Genomic DNA, 19,124 nt, shown 5'->3' on the forward strand with positions numbered 1-19,124 from the left:
GCTGGACTTTAACTTTTTTGTTTTTTTAAATCACAGAAGATGAAAAGAATTAAAGTATCAGCTCTACGGTGCTGCAGGCACACAAATTCCCTGGATATTAGCTCTTTTGTGGGAATCTCTACATTCAAGTCATACATAGGTATTAATGCTCTGAATTTGCTTTTTGGGGTTTTAAAAAAAAAATTAATCTGTGAATCCAGAACGTGGCTGTTCCTGTGCAGGGGGGAATATTGCAGCTTTGTGATTCACTGCCATCCTGCGATACTTAGCATTTTCCTAAAAGGATCAACACACAGTATCAATTAAAAAAGACCCCTCCAAACAACAACAAAACCCCAAATCTGTTCCTAGTATCCATAGTTACAGAGAAAACCTGGAAACCAGGAGGCTGATGGGCTCTAAAACTCCTATCACAAACAAATAAAATGAGAACTTGTGACATTTATGGCTTTTACATTTCTATAACCTGTAAATGCTTCATAGAGACTATATCCTTTCATTGAAAAAGAAGCTGGAGTTTTCCTTGGTTAGATCTCACCTTGTGTGATATGAAGACAAGGTTTTCAATCTGATTTTTTCAGCCTATGCCTTCGGGTGGAACGGCAAAATTAGGACAAGCTCGCTCAAATGAGCTAGTAATTATAATTATTATTTCTTCCATGTACAGCCAGAGTACTTGGGAGCTCTTGTGCTAATTCAGAGGAAAAACACAGTGGTAAATGCTGCATAACTCAGGCAAAGTTTAACAGAAAATAGGGATATTCCGCCCCCACCCCGCCCTCCCAAGCCAAATACTAGGGGGATGTTCTAGCTTTTTAAAAATGATAAAAGTAGATCGGCCAAAGCAGCAGGAAGCAAATCATCGACACCATCCTGCCTCTAACAAAGAGGGGGAGCAGGAGTCCTGTCCTTGCCCAAAGCTAATTTTGAGGAGGGATTTGCATACAGATCAGCCCGAAGTGAAAAGCCTGGGCAGAGCTTAGCTGGGTGCACCGTACCCTGGTTCTTAGTCGTAAGGCAGAAAGAGCTAACGCTCACCAGCGAAAATATCCATGAGAAACTTCAGTAAGGGGTCACGTTTGTACACGGTAGGTACTCCAAGAAAGCAGTTACTGAAGCGCTTTTGAATTTTTATGAATTCAAAACAGCCAAACCCTACCCTGTGTCCCAGAATTTTCCTACTTTACTGTATTTACTATTTTGCCAGTATTTTACTGCCCTGAATTTTACCGCTGTGCCAGACTGCTGTGGCTTAACCCCAGCTGGCAACTGAGCCCCACACAGCTGCCTGCTCGCCCCCGCCCCCCCCCCCCCCCCCCCCCCCCCCGTGGGATGGGGGAGAGAATCGGAAGGGTAAAGGTGAGAAAACTCATGGGCTGAGATAAAGGCAGTTTAACAGCCGTTCCCCACTCCCCACGGGCAGGCAGGCTCTGCCATCCCCAGGACAGCCGGGCTCCAGCAGATGTAACGGGGACTTGGGAAGACAAACGCCATCACTCCCAATGTCCCCCCCTTCCTCCTTCTCCCCCCAGTTTATATGCTGAGCACGATGCTATATGGTATGGGATGTCCCTTGGGTCAGCTGGGGTCAGCTGTCCCAGCTGTGCCCCCTCCCAGCCCCTTGTGCCCCCCAGCCTCCTTGCTGATGTGAGGACGGGGCCAGGCGCTTTGCAGTGGTGCCCAGCGGCAGCACAAGGGGCAATGGGCACAAACTGCGACACAGGCAGTTCCATCTGAATGTGAGGGAGAACTTCTTTACCCTGAGGGTGGCAGAGCCCTGGCACAGGCTGCCCAGAGAGGCTGTGGGGTCTCCTTCCCTGGAGACATTCAAACCCACCTGGACACGACTCTGTGCAGCTGGCTGGAGGGGAACCTGCTGTGGCAGGGGCTGGACTAGGTGATCTCCAGAGGCCCCTTCCAACCCCGACCACCCTGTGAGTCTGTGAAAAGCCCTTGGCTCAGTTTAACTGTTACTCAGCAGTAACTAAAACATCCCTGAATTATCAGCACTGTTTCCAGCAGAAATCCAAAACGTTGCCCCTACTAGCTACTGTGAACAGGATTAACTCCATCCCAGCCACCACCAGCACACAGATGTGAGGGAGGGGACCACACTAACACAGATGAACATGGCAGCCCGGTTTTGTACTTGACCCAGTAAAATTTTCCATAAGCACGTAGGGTGGATCGGTGCTGTGGACAAGTCAGGTCAAGCTTGTATCATCCCATGGGACAGCAGTTCCCTGTAACAGAGGGTCAGGGCTAGCTTTAAAGCACTGGGGAAGGAGGAGAGGAGAGCACCCCACATGCTGATGGACCATTCCACCTCTCCGCCAGCATCCTCAGCTTCCATCCTCACCCAGGTCATTGGGGACACGGCACAGCACTCGTGGATGTCTCCTAATTTAGTGCCAGTGGGGATAACTGCCTGCCTGGGGATATACAAAATGTGAGTTATCACATGATTTATGAATTCTGACAGTGAAATAATTTTTGGGGCATAGCCCTTAATTTCTTCCCCCTCCACTTTCACAGAAAAAGCATGAGCACAGACTTAGGCAGCAGCATAGGTTTACAATGCTTCATTTATAAACCATCTAAAGAAATGGCCTGAAGTAATTGTATTCAAGGTTTTCAAACTATCTTCTAAGTAGATTCCCAGAAAATATCATAATGCTCTTTAACAGAAAAATAAGTTACAAGTTAATAGTGGTGGCTGTTCCCCAAGGCATAGGGCTGAAACGGACCTGCGGGTCACAGCACCAATATCCATTTGTCCTTAGCTCTGTAAGCTATCTAGAAAACCTGAGCAAGTAAAATAATTTCTTCAAAGCAGAGCAGAGTTTGCTTCCACCGAAGTTTTCAGAAGATTTAGAAGCCTGTGGGTGCTTGTTGTTAGCCAGACTTTTTTTTCTCTGGCTCATGTAAGTGTCTGGCCTCTCAGTTCACATGCAGTGAAGATCACAAAGCACCCCAAAACGACAAAAGTGAGTTTTCCTGAACACTGAAACAATGCAATTGGGTGCAAAGAACGGGAATGGCAATGCTAGAGGAGGACTACAACAGACACACTAGCTGCTGGCACAGCTACGTAGTCATAGACTGGGTTGGGTTAAAAGGGATGCTGAAGACAATCTTAGTTCCAACCCTCCGCCACAGGCAGGGACACCTTCCACTAGCCCAGGTTGCTCCAAGCCCCATCTACATATTACCCTGGTCACATCTTATAGTGGCTGATGTCACATCTGAGACTACAACACAGTGAAGCCAGATGACAATTAGCTCTTCCGAAGACCATCACCGACCTATGCTCCAGTTTCCACATAATTAATTCCACAACCTCAGGAACAGCATGGCCACGGTCAGGTCCAAAGTGCAATGCTGGGAATCCCTAGTAAAGAATCATGGATAAAAGCAAGCACAGAGCCCCAAACCCTAGCATTAGGTATGAGCTCAGCACTAGGAGGGACCTACAGGTTAAATTCTGTCTCGCACACTGACAGACAACATGCAGAAAGATCTACAGAACTTGTTTGGTGACCCACATCTCACATGAAAGGGCTCGGTCTGGCTACCTTGCCTGCCTCACATGCTTCACTTAATATGGAAACACTCTCCCAGAGCTCCAAACAGAAGCTTCTGGAGCTTAGGTAAGTCACGCCTCTGAGGTGCTCATTAATGTCAGAGCCCTCTAACAGACATCAATTCAGCTCATAATAAACACTTGGCTATCACTTTCTTCTGCCTAGCACCTCCTTTAATTTGCAGCTTTTACTCATGTCTTCATAGAGTCATGCACAGACAACCCTTTTGGCTTTGGCACAGCCCTGTGAAACTTCGATAATGAAATGGTCTGGATTATTCTAGTACTACAAGATGCGAATCTTGGCCAAGCTAAGATACAGATGTGTGTACAAGACTGCACACACCATGCTAAATGGCAGGGCAGTTTTGTTGATGCAGTTGTACTAGCAGAGCAGAAGTAAGCTTGCACTGCACACCCGAGATAGTGTTACTTGTTACATTCACAGAAACTGAATGTACTTTGGAGTTATTTCTGTGTATTTCATGGAATACCTTTGGTCTTTGACTGGCATGCTGGAGGCTGGCATTGCTAGCTGGCTCCTTTATCTCCTAAAACCCTTTAACACATTGAAAAAGTATTAAAAAAATCTCTAATATAAATCTCCACAATTGTTTCAATATTGTTTTATTACAAAAATAGTTTAAGAACGAACAAAAAAATCATGGCAAAAATCAAATTTTGAATAATTAAGAGACTTTACAAGCCTCAAATCTCAAGTAATTTCTCTGCTGATTATTGTTGTGCAGCACGGTAACGATGTACTGATCTTTCACATCAACACATGGTACTGCACTGTACCTCAGCGCTCCTGCACAGTATCACATTCAGCAGCAGTACAGAGATTAAAAAGGAAATATGCGCCATTCCATTGTTTTATTGCTATCTAGTCTCATTGGTAGCGCAGCTTTTAGTCTCCTCAAGTTGTGTCTCTGTTTAGTAGAGACAAAACCAGCCCCTCTCGCCCTCCCCAATTACTGTATATCCACATAGATTCTTTTGATTTCAGAAAAGAGAATTAAAAAAGCATCAATCAGGCTCTTAAAAATATAAATATTCTTATATGCAGGAAATATACTTGTGGATAACTGGCTAGCTGAAAAGGGTCACATAGACATAGTCCAGCTGGCTGGACAAAAATGCACATCCCTCTCAGCTTAGCTGAAGTAAAGCAAAAATACACTATCCTTGGCTGTCCTTGTTACACAGTAACAGGAAGATTGCGGTGGGAAAAGAATGTTGCAGGTGGGAACAGATAACTACAGAAGACAAACTAGGGGCAGGCTTGGTATTTAGGCAACTAACCAATAATGAGCTTAGCTTTTGTAATATGTATGAGCTAATTATAACAAGGCATAAAAGGTGACTGTAAGGTACAATAAATGAAGTCTGCTGATCACTCATATTGAGTGACTGTGTCTTCCCTCCGTTGCAACATATACTGACCCCTACAATTAATACATTAATAATAATTTACTGGTAACATTAATCACATGACTCAGTGCCTGAATTTTTCTTTATTTAAAAACCCCTAAACATCCAGAACACAAAGGCCATGGGGCAGGGGTGTCCGAGACCTTCAGATGCACTGAGCTGGCTCTTACTTCAAAGGATGAATCATCAGAATCTGGTTGGTATCAGTAGAATTGGCCTGCACAATAGATGAGGCAAGTGCCTTTCCCTGGAGGTGCTTCTGTCTCTTGGCTACAGAAAAATAACACAGCTTGTCTGCGAGTGAACTTTTTACATTATATAAACCGAGCAAAACTTAAGTTATATAGCAAAGGTTTTCTGAAATAACCTCTGGAAGTTCTCACAATATAGCAAGCTCTCTTTCTAGAGTTTCAGTATATATTTCAGTAAGAACAAAGACACACTTGCAGTGTTTTCTTTTTACTCTATCCTTCCAATGTTGATCCAGAAGACACAATCTGCAAGCCTCAGCCCTACACACCTATTATTCTGGGCTGTGTACATCATTGCCACAAAGTTATACAGCTCCCTAAAGTGCAGAGAAAGCCTGGAGAATTCTGAATGCAATCAAAACCAGATATACTTGATACATCAGAATCTGGTAACAGGAAAAAGTTTGGGTATAGTCACATGAGACTGACTGCCAGGATAAAGTAACCATGTAAATACTGATATTCCCAGGGTACAGGTGCATCGGTGTTTTAGCCCCAAGTTCCTGGCTAGCCTCTGTTGCACAAATGACTGTCCTATTTTATACCAGCTCTAACATAAAAGAACACACACTTTTGATCAAGTCTTGCAGCTGACCCTTAAAAAGAGCATCCTATCTTGAAGCACTGTGAATGGACTAGAGGGGTTCTTTGTTTGTTTTTAATTATGTGGCTTATTCATTAAAAGGTTAAATTCCTGCTGGGTTTTCTCACACCACAATTTCACGCCACAGTTGGAGCCACAGCTTGGCTGTCAGGCTGGAGGTTGATCAGGGAATTGCTTGCTTGGGCCAGCTCTGCGATGGAGACTCGTCCTCGCTGTTTGATATACTGAGCCACAGCAGCCATCTCGTCCGGAGTAATGTAGATGAACTTTCCTCTGTCATCAATCACACCTACAGGGGGAAAGAAAGGACCTTGAAGTCAGCACTCTGGCTCCTCTCACTTCCCAACAGACATCAGTTGCTTCTTTTGGAAGGGATGTTCAAACTGCTGAGGCTGCATTCCACATCTAGGGCAGGCAGGACAATGTGCTAGCAGTCAGGCTTTTATTTCCTCTCTGCTGTTGGGTCTTTGAGCAGGGCTACAACAATAGCCAAGTGCCTTGGTAAGACTAATTTTGTTCAAAGTTACACATTTTTTTTCATTGTGTGCAGCTAGCTGGGAGTACCACAGCAGCTACTTTGAGTACATAGTTTTGGTGCCCATGTTCTGGGCCCAAGCAGCTGGTGGAGAAAAGAGAGTGGCAGAAAGGTCCAGGAGGTGATTCTGAGCCCCTGCGGGGCCCAGCTCAGCCATTCCAACCGCTCTAAAAGGGAATGAAGCTTATTTTCTGTATTTCAGTCCCTCCATCAAGAGTGAGATCAGATACCTCTGTTTTTAAAGCGTTACAGGATCAAACACAAGGCGGAGCGCCCCACTGCCATGCATTTTAGGCCAGAGACACAGCCAGGACAGTACACATCCTTATGCTTTGATTCAGAGCGCTACTAGGTCATTTGAATGGGTATCCACAGGTACCCACCAAGGTGGATGTTTCCCAGCCATGGCCACAGTATCAGATTAATAAGTGTTTGCAGTGGCACCTTCTCTTACTTCATCCTTGGAAAGAAAAAGGCTGCCCGGTAATAAACCAGACTTGTTCAGACAGGGAACTACCCACGTGCTCGGTCTCTGCTTACGCTCCAACTTGGACTGCATGGGCACACGGCTAGCATCCTGGAGTGCTCCCGCATGTTTGCCTTTCCCACAGCATGCCATGCCATGGTCCTGGCTTTAGCCACTGCACTTTCACAACATGTTAGCAAATTACAAACAACCCCAAAACATCCAAGTGATTCTTTTAAATTCAGATTTCAGAAGACACCATTTGCAGCTGGCTGCTCAGCAACCCCAGAAGGCCTTCAGCAGGGCTCAGTCAACATGCAGAAGCCTTGTGCTGGTTCCTGAGTGTTGGGAACATTCACCCCCCACCCCTGTATAATGTATCACAGGAGCAACCAGATCCCAACGTGCTTTAAATAGTAGTTACACTGCAGCTGACGCAGCAATTATGAAAATACCTATTTATCAAGTCCTGCTAGGATCCTCTGCAGTTTAAAAACAGAAATTACACTGGAAGCCTCTCTCTACCACAGCAAAGGCATTTTCTGTGCCACCTATTCACCAGCTACAACAAATTCCCCTTTGTGTTTTGGCTGTCACCTGTTAGAGTGCCATCTGCCATCAGGTCCTGGATTCTGTTAATTGCATCCTGTTTAGAAAAGAAAAAGGAATAAAAACCTGATCAAGAGGGAGAAAAAAAACCTTCTGCATGTTCAGATAAAATACAGATGGAAGCTTACATTTAAATCCTCTGTGTTAAAGACTACAGTAAAGGATACACGTTGGTATTTCCACACAGACAGATGCAGTAAGCCCTCTGGGGTGTTCAAATAACTTCCCTTCCCCCAAATAAGACTTCTATTGCTGTTACCTGGCTGTACAAGGAATGTGGGGGGACAGTTATAGAAATCTTCTCAGGGAAAGGCTGTATAGTGCCAATGCAACATGCAAGTTCCATGAAGTGCACTTAGGTACTTCTCCAAGAACCTGGCTACACTCGATACATTCCAGAGCTTTTTATATTTTTTCCTGCTCCGTTTAAAGAGGAAACCTCTTTTACTAATGCAAAGCAACAACTGGCTGAATTTATTGCTGGGTTGACTCTATAGTTACTCCAAGCATGCATTTCCACCGCACCTTCAGCAAGTATCTAAACCTTGGCTCCCACAGTTCTGCTTCCCTCCCTTTGTTGTATTTATGTGACCACAGAAGCAAATTATAGTTTAGATTTCAACCAGATAAATTCCCTCAACTGCCTCACTGCATGCTTAAACCAGTTCTGGTTTAAGAGAGAGGAAGGGGCATAGCAGCCTGGACTTACAGCAGTGTAAGATGCTGTGCTGAGGTACCCCAAGATCAGATTAAGGTACACAACAACAGAAAACACTGGTCACTTAGAAATACATGTCAAATATTCTCATAATAAAATAAACCAAGCCATGACTATTCTTCAGAGTCAAAACATAAAATGTTTAGAGAACAGGAAAAGGATGGGGCCAGGGAGAGGGGAAAGGACAGATATCACACCATGAGCTCACTTTGACAGGCTTATATGGTGCTGAGCAGGACAATTTTCTTGATGCACCAGAAGATACAAATTCTTCAGTGTTCTAAGAATACACAAGCAATTGGAGCAAAACACCTCATCTATTGATTGTCTGCAAATCTAACATTTCCAATTACGAAGACGGTGTCTGAACGTGCTTCTAGCTCTGCTTTTTATCCCCAAGTAGCCTGAATTGCCTTATTACCATATTTGCAAACACTATAGGATACATTACCCAACAGGCAGCTGTGCAAGAGGCAGAGTGAGCACTTTTCACTGAAACAATCTTGCACAACAACAGTCCTTCACCAGCCGGGTGGTAGTTCGATGAGTGGCCACATTTTTAGGGCCGACTGCTGATCTTGACCAAAATCCAGACATTTTCAGTAATGCTGAAACACTTGCGTAACTATTACCCTTATTTACTCCACTTTCCTGTCCTTTTAAAGTCATGGCTTGTACTTGCACCCCAAAAGTTAGTCCTTACCTGTGTTCTTAAACCCAAATGTGAAGCCAAGTCCTCGAGCTGGATTACCTTTGTTTTCTATGGAAATAAACAAGAGTTAAACGCAGCTGATGAATTAGAGGGTTAACATATTTGTTTTCCTTTCAAATAAAATAATGCATTTAATAGACAAAGTAGAACCTGTCATTCTAACTAACTTTTCCTAGTAAGCACTTTTCTCTGATGAAAAACTAACTTCAGTTACTTAAACCAGTCTGCTCTATGGAAAGCGTGAATGCTCTGACCCACTTAAGTAAAGACTCAAATACATTTGCCAGTGTTCATCCTGAACCTTTTCTTATGTTAGGAGGACAGGATGAGCACAATCACAATAAACAGCTATGGCTCTGTTCTTGCTCATGCTGACTTTCTCAACTGCTACCTTTAATTTTCAGTATGCTTTAACAAGATCCCTTTTTGTTTGAGAGATGCTTCAAAGTACCTTTTAAAAAGATCACTGGTACATATTGGCACATACATAAAAATCCAGACAAGACTGGCAGCATTATGAACTTTAGCCTATTTCACTAATGTTGTGTATTAATGTTGTGTATTAATGCCATATTAATCTTCCTAAGCAAGTGAACACCTTATTAAAATTGTCAGTGTTGGAAGTGTACTGCTAACACACTCGGGCACAGGCAGTGCAGCAATCTCTGAGAACAAAAGCAGAAGCAGGAACTGCAAATCTTCATCTGGCTTTTGACAGAGATTCTTACTGCAGCCTCTCTCAGTCAGGACACAGTCATCACTGCTCACATCTGGTTTTATGCTTCTCTGTAGCTCCAGAGAATTAGAGAAAACACCTGGTGCACTCATCTGGAGCTACTTGGTTCCTGTTTTCTTATCTGCAAAAGTTTTAGAAACTTGTCTGTTTAGAAGCAGTAAAAGGATACGCTGTTTGCAAGGACCTTGGAAAATACAAAGCTTTTGAAAACTGTTCAGTTAACATTCTGGACCACATTCCTAAGAGCCATATATGTACGGCCACATGAGCTACATCTACATTATCAGATGCAATACTTCAAACAACAGATGCATTTGTTTCTGATCTTGAGAGTACGCTGGAAAGACACTGATAAATTAGAAATTGAGAGGCTGAAATAGATGAATCTTTTTCATGAACAAAAATCAGACAAAAAAAGCCACACACAGACTTAGTAGTTGTGAAGTTTGATGCAGCCAAGCTAGAGAACTGAATACCATAGACTGAACACATGGAATTGGAACCAGTCCATGGAATTCAGTTCTCAGAGCTGGGAACTGCCAAGATTCGTCACATCTTCTTTTAAAAGGATGGGGGGGGGGGGGGGGGGGCGCGAGGGGGTGCAAAGCCACATAAACAAGAAAAACAGGATTTAAACCTTCATTTGAAGATATTCACCCTCAATGACCAAGTTTAATGGAAGGTTTCCAAGATAGATCCTGCTGTGAATAAGAGCCCAGAGGGTGGGGTGGAATTTGGATGCATTCCCCACACACACTCTGAAATATAATGACATTTTGAGGTCTCAAGCAAACAAAACACTTCACCACATGCTTTACGATTTAAAGACAGACTTAACTTTCATAGAGCCACATATACACATCCACATTTTACTGAACTAATTTAATTTTAGGTATGATTCTGCCACTGTCCTCAGCGAGGGATGAAACAGAGCAAGAGCTCTCAGGATTAAGATGAATAACATTCTTTCCCCCTTATCTTGTAAGCATGATTTTTTTAAGAAAAACCAGGAAGGATCAAAGCTTGAGTCCTTTGCTATCCCCTTCAAATGTAGTTTGTTGTCTCAATTTACTGGCTGTAATTCAGATGCATTCAATGATACACTATCAAGCCGGGTGAGAACAGTCTGATGGAGAAAATGCAGGCTCCTATTTCCCTGGGCCAAGAGAGCTAGTGCTCCACAGCAAGGGAACTGCTCAGCCACTCTTTAACCTCTGCCCATTTCATTATGAATTTTTTGAAGTGCTTAGAGAGCCCACAGAGCTGGTTTGTAAGGTGTGTTGTGCAGCTACAGCACTGCTAAGTAAAACCATAACGCTCCCATTAAGAACTGGTTATTCTGCTCCTCAGAGCAGAGCAGTCGAGTCTGTAACTTGAGGACTGGCCACTGTAAGAAGCAAACACACACACAGGACAGCAACCGCAGCAGAGACTGCCACAGCTGAGGGTGTGATGTGGTGATACTGCAGCAGAGGGGTTAAACTGGTTGCAGGGCTACTATGTAACCCCCAAAGGAAGGGAGATACTTAGCTTTCAGAAAAGCAGAATTGGGGATTGTCAATCCTTTTGGTGCCTTTAAGAAAAATCCCATTTAAAACAATCCCACGAGGCAGAGCTGAAGAAAAGAGGCTGCATTTTATTTCAAACACACTTCGGAATGAAGCATGGAGTGAGCTATCTCCAGTCAGTTATACCAGTAAAATAAGTTATTCAATGGAAGAGCTAGATTAAATTTTGTTTTGTAAAAATGTCACTTGATCTTAATTTATACACTTTTCAGACAGCTACTAGCAGCTTAGCACTGCTTCTTGATACAAGTCAACGGTTTCTGTGAACAGAATATAAGCGCAATACATAATCTATATATTAAGCATACTTTCAAGATTAAAAAAAATACTAAAACTTGTAAAAGAAAGCAATGCCCTAGTTCTGAAACTCATTTCTACATAGGAAATCAGGTGTTGAAGTACTTCTGAATTAGGTTTTCAGCCCATGCTTTTCTCTGACGTCAAGTAGAAGTGACTAATGAAACTATACATATGTGCTTGAACACTGAACTGAGAGTTTGTGACTAATCTGTTCCACCCATGGTAACTACTAGGCCAATGTGCAGAAACAGACCCTACTGCATTATCCCTTGAACCGTGTCCCCCCCCCCCCCCCCCCCCCCCCCCGCATTTTTGCAGAAGATCCCAAGGGACATGTTCTACCTACTGTTATGCTAGGGCAGCTTGTTTATCAAGAACAGCACATTTTCCTTACTCCACAGCTTGGCAGTATGTTGAAAGCCTTAGATGGGAACAGGTGAACTGGGATCACACCGTACCATGTAGTCTACTTCCATGGATAGTAATTGAAACAGAGGGTGGTCTGAACAGACACTGCCATTTCAGAATTCCCCTCCCTTTCAAAGGGATCTCTCTGGCTTCTGGGTAAAACAGAATATCAAAATCACCACGTGGCTGCAAAGTGAAATGTGCCATCTGATGCTTCATCATCACTCCATGGTTTTACTCAGGGTCTTTAAGCATGTTACCCATAGCGTTTACAATCTGCTCTCAGCTGTCTCACCTGCTTTTGGTGGTGCTTCTGATCAGAGATGACTAGCTTATGCTGGGGACTTGGTTACAGAACAGGGGCTATTTTCATTTGGACTGCAGTAAATCCTAACTCTGAGATCTAGTAGGTTACACATTTCCAAATTACTCCCAGAGACTGTTGCCCAGAAAGTGCTCGACAGATGCAACCCTAGCAACCTCTCTCACTGTGGCCTGTTGGCAATGGGATACACTACCAAAAGTGCCAGTGACGCAGGAGGCAGAGAGCAGCACAGCAAAAGGCGCTTGCACCTGTAGCTTTCCAGCAACTCCAGGTCAAGCCGTTGTTCAGACTTGCATGGCACTCACTCACACTGACTCCTTGCAAAGCATTACCCATGAAACAAATCTGCTTGTAAGTCCGTGGTTTGGCTGGGATAATGGATATGCAAAACTGGCCCAAAGTGTGAGATTCTGGATTAACAAAATGGTTAGGACTTCAGTAAGTACACAAGTGACTTGCTTACTAATGAAGTCTTTCACACATGACATACATTGTGAGATATAAGTCCAGTTTCCAGTGAAGGAGGAAAGGATTAGGATGAAAGATTTGTGTAACATTGTTAGAGTAGAAAAACGCACTTGACCAACAGTGGAGAAAGAAGCATTTGTCCTTACAGATCAAAAATGGAAATCCTTGTGAACACACCACAGGTTTTAAATAATCAACCATACAATATGATGGGAGACTAAACCACCTTGTTAAAAACAAGTGATCTTATTCTTAAATATTGCTTCCGAACATTAAGACAACAATTGCAAATTGCACGGATCAAAACAAGAAAAGAAATCACATGGAAAGTTGGATTGACCTTTACAAGGCCAGTGTTTCAGACACAAACACATCCCGCATGGCAGGCCACATGCTGGTACAGCAATTCTTACGCTGAGCTGAAATGTAGAGATCATTTTCTAAATCAGTAGCTGATGTTCACAAACAAAAAGCCTGAATGACCCAAATCCCAACTGACAGCAAATATTGCTGTTTATAAACTCTGAGGGTGATCCACCAGGCACAGAGTTTATAATGCCTATCCTTATGAAAGAGGGTAAGAGCTACAATCCTGCCCCCAAAAGCCAAGACACAGCTATATTACAAACTATTTTAACAATGATGGACATGCTCGCACATGATTAAGTAAATAATGCAGACTTTAGCCAAGGTACCACTTTTGTTACTTGTTGAATATTTAAGTAAATCAAAGTGGATGTCAAGATTTCCCTTCTTTCTGCAACTCAGCTCTTTGACAAGGGTATTTTACACAGTCTAACAAGTATAAAAGGAACAGAAAGACCAACGGTAGCTTACCTTCACATATTCCAAAAATTCCATTAGAAAGCTGCGAGTCTGGATACAGCAAGGAAAACAGCTGTTATTTTAAACTCATGAACATTAAATGCATTGCAAACTTCTTGAGTACAAGTATTAAGTGTTTGCTTTGCATACTTCCGAAGTTTTAAATATTACACACAGAGGGAGAATTTGAACTGGAAAAAAATAATATCTAGATTTAATCTTAACTAGGAATTTACAATAAGTATTTACTAAGATAGAACATTGCTCAAGTAGAATTTGTGTTTAAGTATTTCCTGAAAGGAAATCTTCTGAATCTTTTACTCTTCACATCATACATACCCTAAAATAACCATGGCTGGGTGAGTTTGTCCATTGTGTATGAAGTTACACACACACACTGAGGACATTTTGTACAGGGGTAAAGTAAGAGTGATTCAGGAGACAGCTCATACAGATGGTCAAGTGTAGCACACAGCTGCACAGCACATGTGGAAGCTCAAGCCGTTTCCAAAGCTATGCACCTGAAGTTTGGCATGTTAATACAAGCGGCTCAATTTTCAAAGGCAATGCAAACAATGTGCATTTAAGTCAACAGGAGATCAGGTTACTTTACAACCCTGGAAATCAGCCAGCCTTAATTAACTGCTTGGCTCTGGACTCAGGACCTTGATTTTCAGCATGATTTTCAGCACACTAGCCTCAACACCACAAGGCAGAGTCAGCTATTGTAACAGGATACTAAAATGCTTCAGTACATTTTCTGCCACAAGGCAGAAGGGTGGCCTGCCATTTCTGCAAGACTGGTGTCTCCAAATAACTACGTACCTGTTATTGTTTCTGATGATGACTTTCAAATCACCTACTGTTAAAGTTCTAACTCCCCACCCCTATCAAGGATATCTTATGTTGAGATCCAGGCATTATCAACTGCCTGCCAAGCTCTTTAGAGTGAGAAACACCCTCCTCGGTTCCCACATATAGAAAGATTAATTTCTCCTTGACAGGCAGCTGTAGGAACACAGACAATAAACACATTCTAGCTTCAAAGGGCATCTAAAGTGGAACACTAATATTTAGGTATAATCTGATCTTCTAACAGGATAGGCACACATTTTTGAAGGAACATTTAATAGAAAGTATGCATTTTAGGAAATTCCCCATCGCAGGTTACAACTTCTCTTGGTGTTAATCCTGGCATACTGGAGGAATTTATCTTAATGGGAAGAGATCCACAGTGAGAACTTGTGACTAATGTCAAGCGGTATTGACTCATTACAAGCTCCTCAGCCCAAAGCCACTCTTAGTCACACTAGATGGAAATCCATTCAATTCAACAGGGTTGCTTTAGCAGAGAGGCGAGTGCACCCATGGTCCTGAAAAAGGATACGGATCACAAAATGCAGCTCAAATTTGACTGCTACAACCCAAGAGCAATTTCAGCATTTGATAGCAATTAAAATGAAGCTAACAGGTTTTCAGCAGACAGAATAAGAACACTGCCTCCCACAACAGTGAAACTTTTTTCAAGTTTGCTGTGATATGTCAAATATCACATTTCAACCCCCATCCCCAGAAGTGCGCCCGCAGGCAGCCACAGGAGCGGCATACTAGAACGTTATGCACAAATCTGAAATGCTATCAACCATAGCAATCATTTGCAACACTGCATGCACAATTTTCCGACGTACAACCCATAAGCACTAGGGCTGCGTCCTATGAATTCTCTTAACAGAAGCCTTTTAAGACAAGAGCTTGGTTTTTAATTTGATTTCACAGCAGCTCTTGGTCTAGAAAATAAAACCAAACCCAAGCAATTCCCCTAAAGATATGTGGGCACTACCAAACTCCAAATTTAGCCTCACTTTCATCTGGCCCACTGTACATGGGTAGGGCAGAGCCGACGACAGAAAGATTAGCTGAATTCCAGAATTACTTTTATTTCAGTCCTTAGATCAAGGGAGAGAACTAACTCCCAGCAATATGCATTTGCCTTAGCACTCTAACTTGTAGGAGTCTGGTATGAGGAACTGTAGCACTCCCCAGGAAATAATGCAGGTTAACTTGTGCCATATACATAATTTAGTTTCTACAAGCAAAAACATTTGGCTGACTCCGACTTTCAAGTTTGTTTTACACAAGACAGAATGCAGTAAGGGCAACTTGAGCCTAATGATAAAGGAAACTGCAGTGACAGCCTAACATACATACCTCTTCCTCTGTCATTGATTCTTCAACCCCTTCCTCTTCAACTACAAAACTCTCCCTCAGTTTCAGGTACTCTTCATACTCTCTTTTCTCCTCTTCTTCCTTTGCCTTCCTTTTTTCCTCTTCCTGGACAGGAAAGGTGACAAGTGGTCAGTTTGCTCCTCCCCAAATAAGGTTTATTTTTAAGTAAGTATCTTCTTTATCTGCAGTCTGGTTTTACTAAGAGAGACAGCAGATTAGGATTTTCCAAAATGAGTCTAAATTCTCCCTTGATGGCATCATTACTTTGACCAGCACCCGTCAAGGTAGTAACCATCTCACATGGTCATGTAAGCTCACACACAATATAGCTAGGCTGGTTCTTAACAGATCTGACACAGGGGAGAAAAAACACACTTATATAGCAAACTGCTTGCTTAATTTGCATGAATATGTTTCTTCTGTAAATCCCGTGACAGGAAGTCCCTGCCCCTAACTGTACTTTGATGCAACATCCACATTTTCAGTAACTGGCCCCAATTCTGCTTTGACATGCACTAGTGTACATTGGGAATGATCACAAAGAATAGTGGAGTTACACTGGTGTCCATCTGTGTGTGGGAAGAAGCCGGCCTGTAAAAGTGTTTCAAGTAAATTCTCTTTCTTATGACATAGAAGCAAACTACATCTACATGGAATGTAAAGAACTGTATAAAATATTTTAGATGTAGGAGACAAAGCATTACTGTATTAAAAAAAAGGGGTTTTAAAGATATTTGATTGTTAACCAAATCCTATATGCTCTGTTTTTAGTTATTTACAACAAAAATACTTCCAGTTGCTTACTTACCCTGCAAGAAATGTTAAGTCTTAAAAAAACCGAACTTATGCAGACCCAGAAAACTCTAAGCCCAACATGAGTAAAAGAGTGATTTATATCTAGGTTATATAGAATAGTCACACATTTCCAAAGCAAAACTGTGATTAAAATTTTTGGAATGTGATAGATTACTTTAAAAAATGTTTCAAAAAAGAACAGGTTTTTACTGGGAGGTTATAAATTTGCAGGTTTTCCATCATTTTCTTTTAAAACTTGTTTTGCTGTTCTCTGAAACACTTCACACATTTAACTTCACACAGAAGAAAAATGTTTCCTTACAGAACTGTTTCTTCCACAGAGAAATTTATGTTTGTACAGCACCTGGTACAATGAGATTCCAACTTGACTGGCCTCTAGTTGCTATCACATGGCAAAGGCTTGACTAAAACTTACTAAGATGAGTTCTTTAGATTTCAGTGACAATCTCAGGGTATGCCTTTCCTATTATCATAGGAATTTATCTCGTAATTATTGATTTCTAAATGCTTGCCATGCTATATCTTTGTCACTAATGTGGTAATTGCTTCCTTAAACAGCTGGAGAGCAAACGCTTGTTCGATTAAAGCATGAAGAGACAGAAACAGGTCATTGAGTATATTGAAAAATGTCCATATTAGAAAAGATGCCATGTAAGGCCAAAACCAGCAAGATTCCAGAAATGGGGATGGGAGGCTTGCCTTTCAATAAAAAACTAAGAGAAAGTGTATTTGGTCCTAATTTTATTTAATCAAACTCCCATGAAGTCACAAGAAGGAATACTACCTACATGCAAGTTTGAGAAAAACAGGACCAAAAGGATCTTATCGTATGTGCAAAGTCAAAACCATTTTTTAAACTGCTATCTCATAAAAAAACCCCTATAGATCTGAGGAAGGCCTCAAGAAAAAACAAGACCATTTTCTGGGTCATTCATCACTGTAACAACTATTAGCAAAAGCCCAACAGTTCATTTTTTCCTTATAAGTGCTACAGGTGCCAAGAACAACATAACCATAATTCATCTGGAAATGAAAGCAATTGTTCTTTTCTTGTTAAGTGCATTAAATTTAATCTTGACTTGATCCTGGAAATACAAGAATAAGGTTCTTCCCCTGGTCTATTACAGAGGTTGTAATTCAACAGGATTTGAAGTGACAAAAAACAATAATCACAAAACCTGAAAATTGCTTTGGCAGGTAATTTCTAGATGGTTCTATGAAGAAAAGAAAAAAGAGAAGACAGCATCCCATTTATAACTGAGAGCAACAATAACTAAAAAATATTTTCCTGTTTATGGAAGGTCTAACAACAAATGAACAAGACTCATTCCTGTCCTCCTTACCTATTTGAAGAATAGTACCTTGAATTTTATTAAAGCATACCAGCATGTAACAATTAGTACTTCCATTTGCAACATGTGCAGAAAAGCAACTCTGCTGCAAGACTGGCAAAGGACTCTGCTATCACTCCCTCTTTCGTGGTCTCCTTAAAAGCCAACATGAGTTTGTTTGCCAGATCCTAAGTTTTGATACTACGATCAGCAGGGCATTTCCAGGTGGCCTGAGCCACTGCTTCAGTAGCTAAAGCATGTCAGCTCTGAAAGCTTTGTGTTTCCTGGCAGTTGTAGCCTCCTCCATAACACTATTTCCAGAAGCTTTTTCATTTAATAACTAAAAATCCCAGCCACTTCCTGTACAGTCTCACATGCTTTACTACCTAAATTCACCTATGATTCAATCTGCAGAAAAAGAATGATATAGCCAAATTGTAAACTGGTTCAAAGCCAAGAAGAGAGATGACTTTGCCCAACTGCACTGGGAGAAGCAACCAGCAACAGCAGTGAGGCTGAGCAGGGGAAACCCTAGCGAAGTCAGGCTGTCTATCAACACTCCCTCTCAGCTATTTTTTTCACCATCACGCTAGCGCTCTTCTTTTGCACGCCTAAGTCATGGAAGGTGCAGGGTCAAATTTAGACAGGTGTCATTCCCACAAAAAACAGTCTGTCTGCATGCATAACCCACACACAGAAACACTCTTAGCGCCCCAGGGTCTACTAATGAAACAGAGCCCAGTACTTGCTTCATGCAAGTCATATAGGGGGCACTCAGCACAAATATAAATTTAAGAAAACCACATCTTTGCCAGTCAGGCTTCTTTGCCTCTCCTCACTCTGATCTCATTAACTGCTGTGGAGTTAAGTGGTAAAGCATGTGGCTCAGAGGAGAGATAACAGCTGGGCCACCTCCCTTAAGCAATGGGTGGGGTGGTGGGGAAATCCCAGCATCATGGAAATTCAGTGACTGCAGATGCTCACCTTCAGCAGCCTTTTTAAATTTTTTTCTTTTTTTTTTGAAGCAGGTTCACTTCTCACCCACCTCAACGTTACTCAAACTGGGGAACTTGCTACAGTGTGAAGATTTCTTCTTGATCAGTTTACTACATGGCGTGAAGAACAAACTCTCTCACTTTGACCAATGTCTTCATTGGGGCGTGTGTGTGTGTGTTTGAAATTAAAATTAATCCCTTAAAGCTTTCTTCC

At 42.1% G+C, this 19,124-nt stretch overlaps 1 protein-coding gene across 2 annotated transcripts in view; it reads right to left on the minus strand.

The window, feature by feature from the left end:
• Positions 1-5,080: 5,080 nt before the first annotated feature.
• DDRGK1 (DDRGK domain containing 1) overlaps positions 5,081-19,124 on the minus strand; it is a 39,710-nt gene continuing 25,666 nt past the window's right edge. The window contains exons 5-9 of one of the 2 annotated variants that reach the window (XM_037387874.1): positions 15,751-15,873; positions 13,555-13,593; positions 8,904-8,960; positions 7,471-7,519; positions 5,081-6,161 (exon numbers count right to left, since the gene is read on the minus strand). In XM_037387874.1, coding sequence (XP_037243771.1) covers positions 5,989-6,161; positions 7,471-7,519; positions 8,904-8,960; positions 13,555-13,593; positions 15,751-15,873 — 441 coding nt within the window. In that variant the 3' untranslated portion in view covers positions 5,081-5,988. The remainder of the gene's footprint in view (positions 6,162-7,470; positions 7,520-8,903; positions 8,961-13,554; positions 13,594-15,750; positions 15,874-19,124) is intronic. The other variant, XM_037387884.1, reaches the window with a different exon arrangement.

This window comes from Falco rusticolus, chromosome 1, assembly GCF_015220075.1.
Source record: "Falco rusticolus isolate bFalRus1 chromosome 1, bFalRus1.pri, whole genome shotgun sequence".
In the NCBI taxonomy this organism is placed as follows: Eukaryota; Metazoa; Chordata; class Aves; order Falconiformes; family Falconidae; genus Falco; species Falco rusticolus.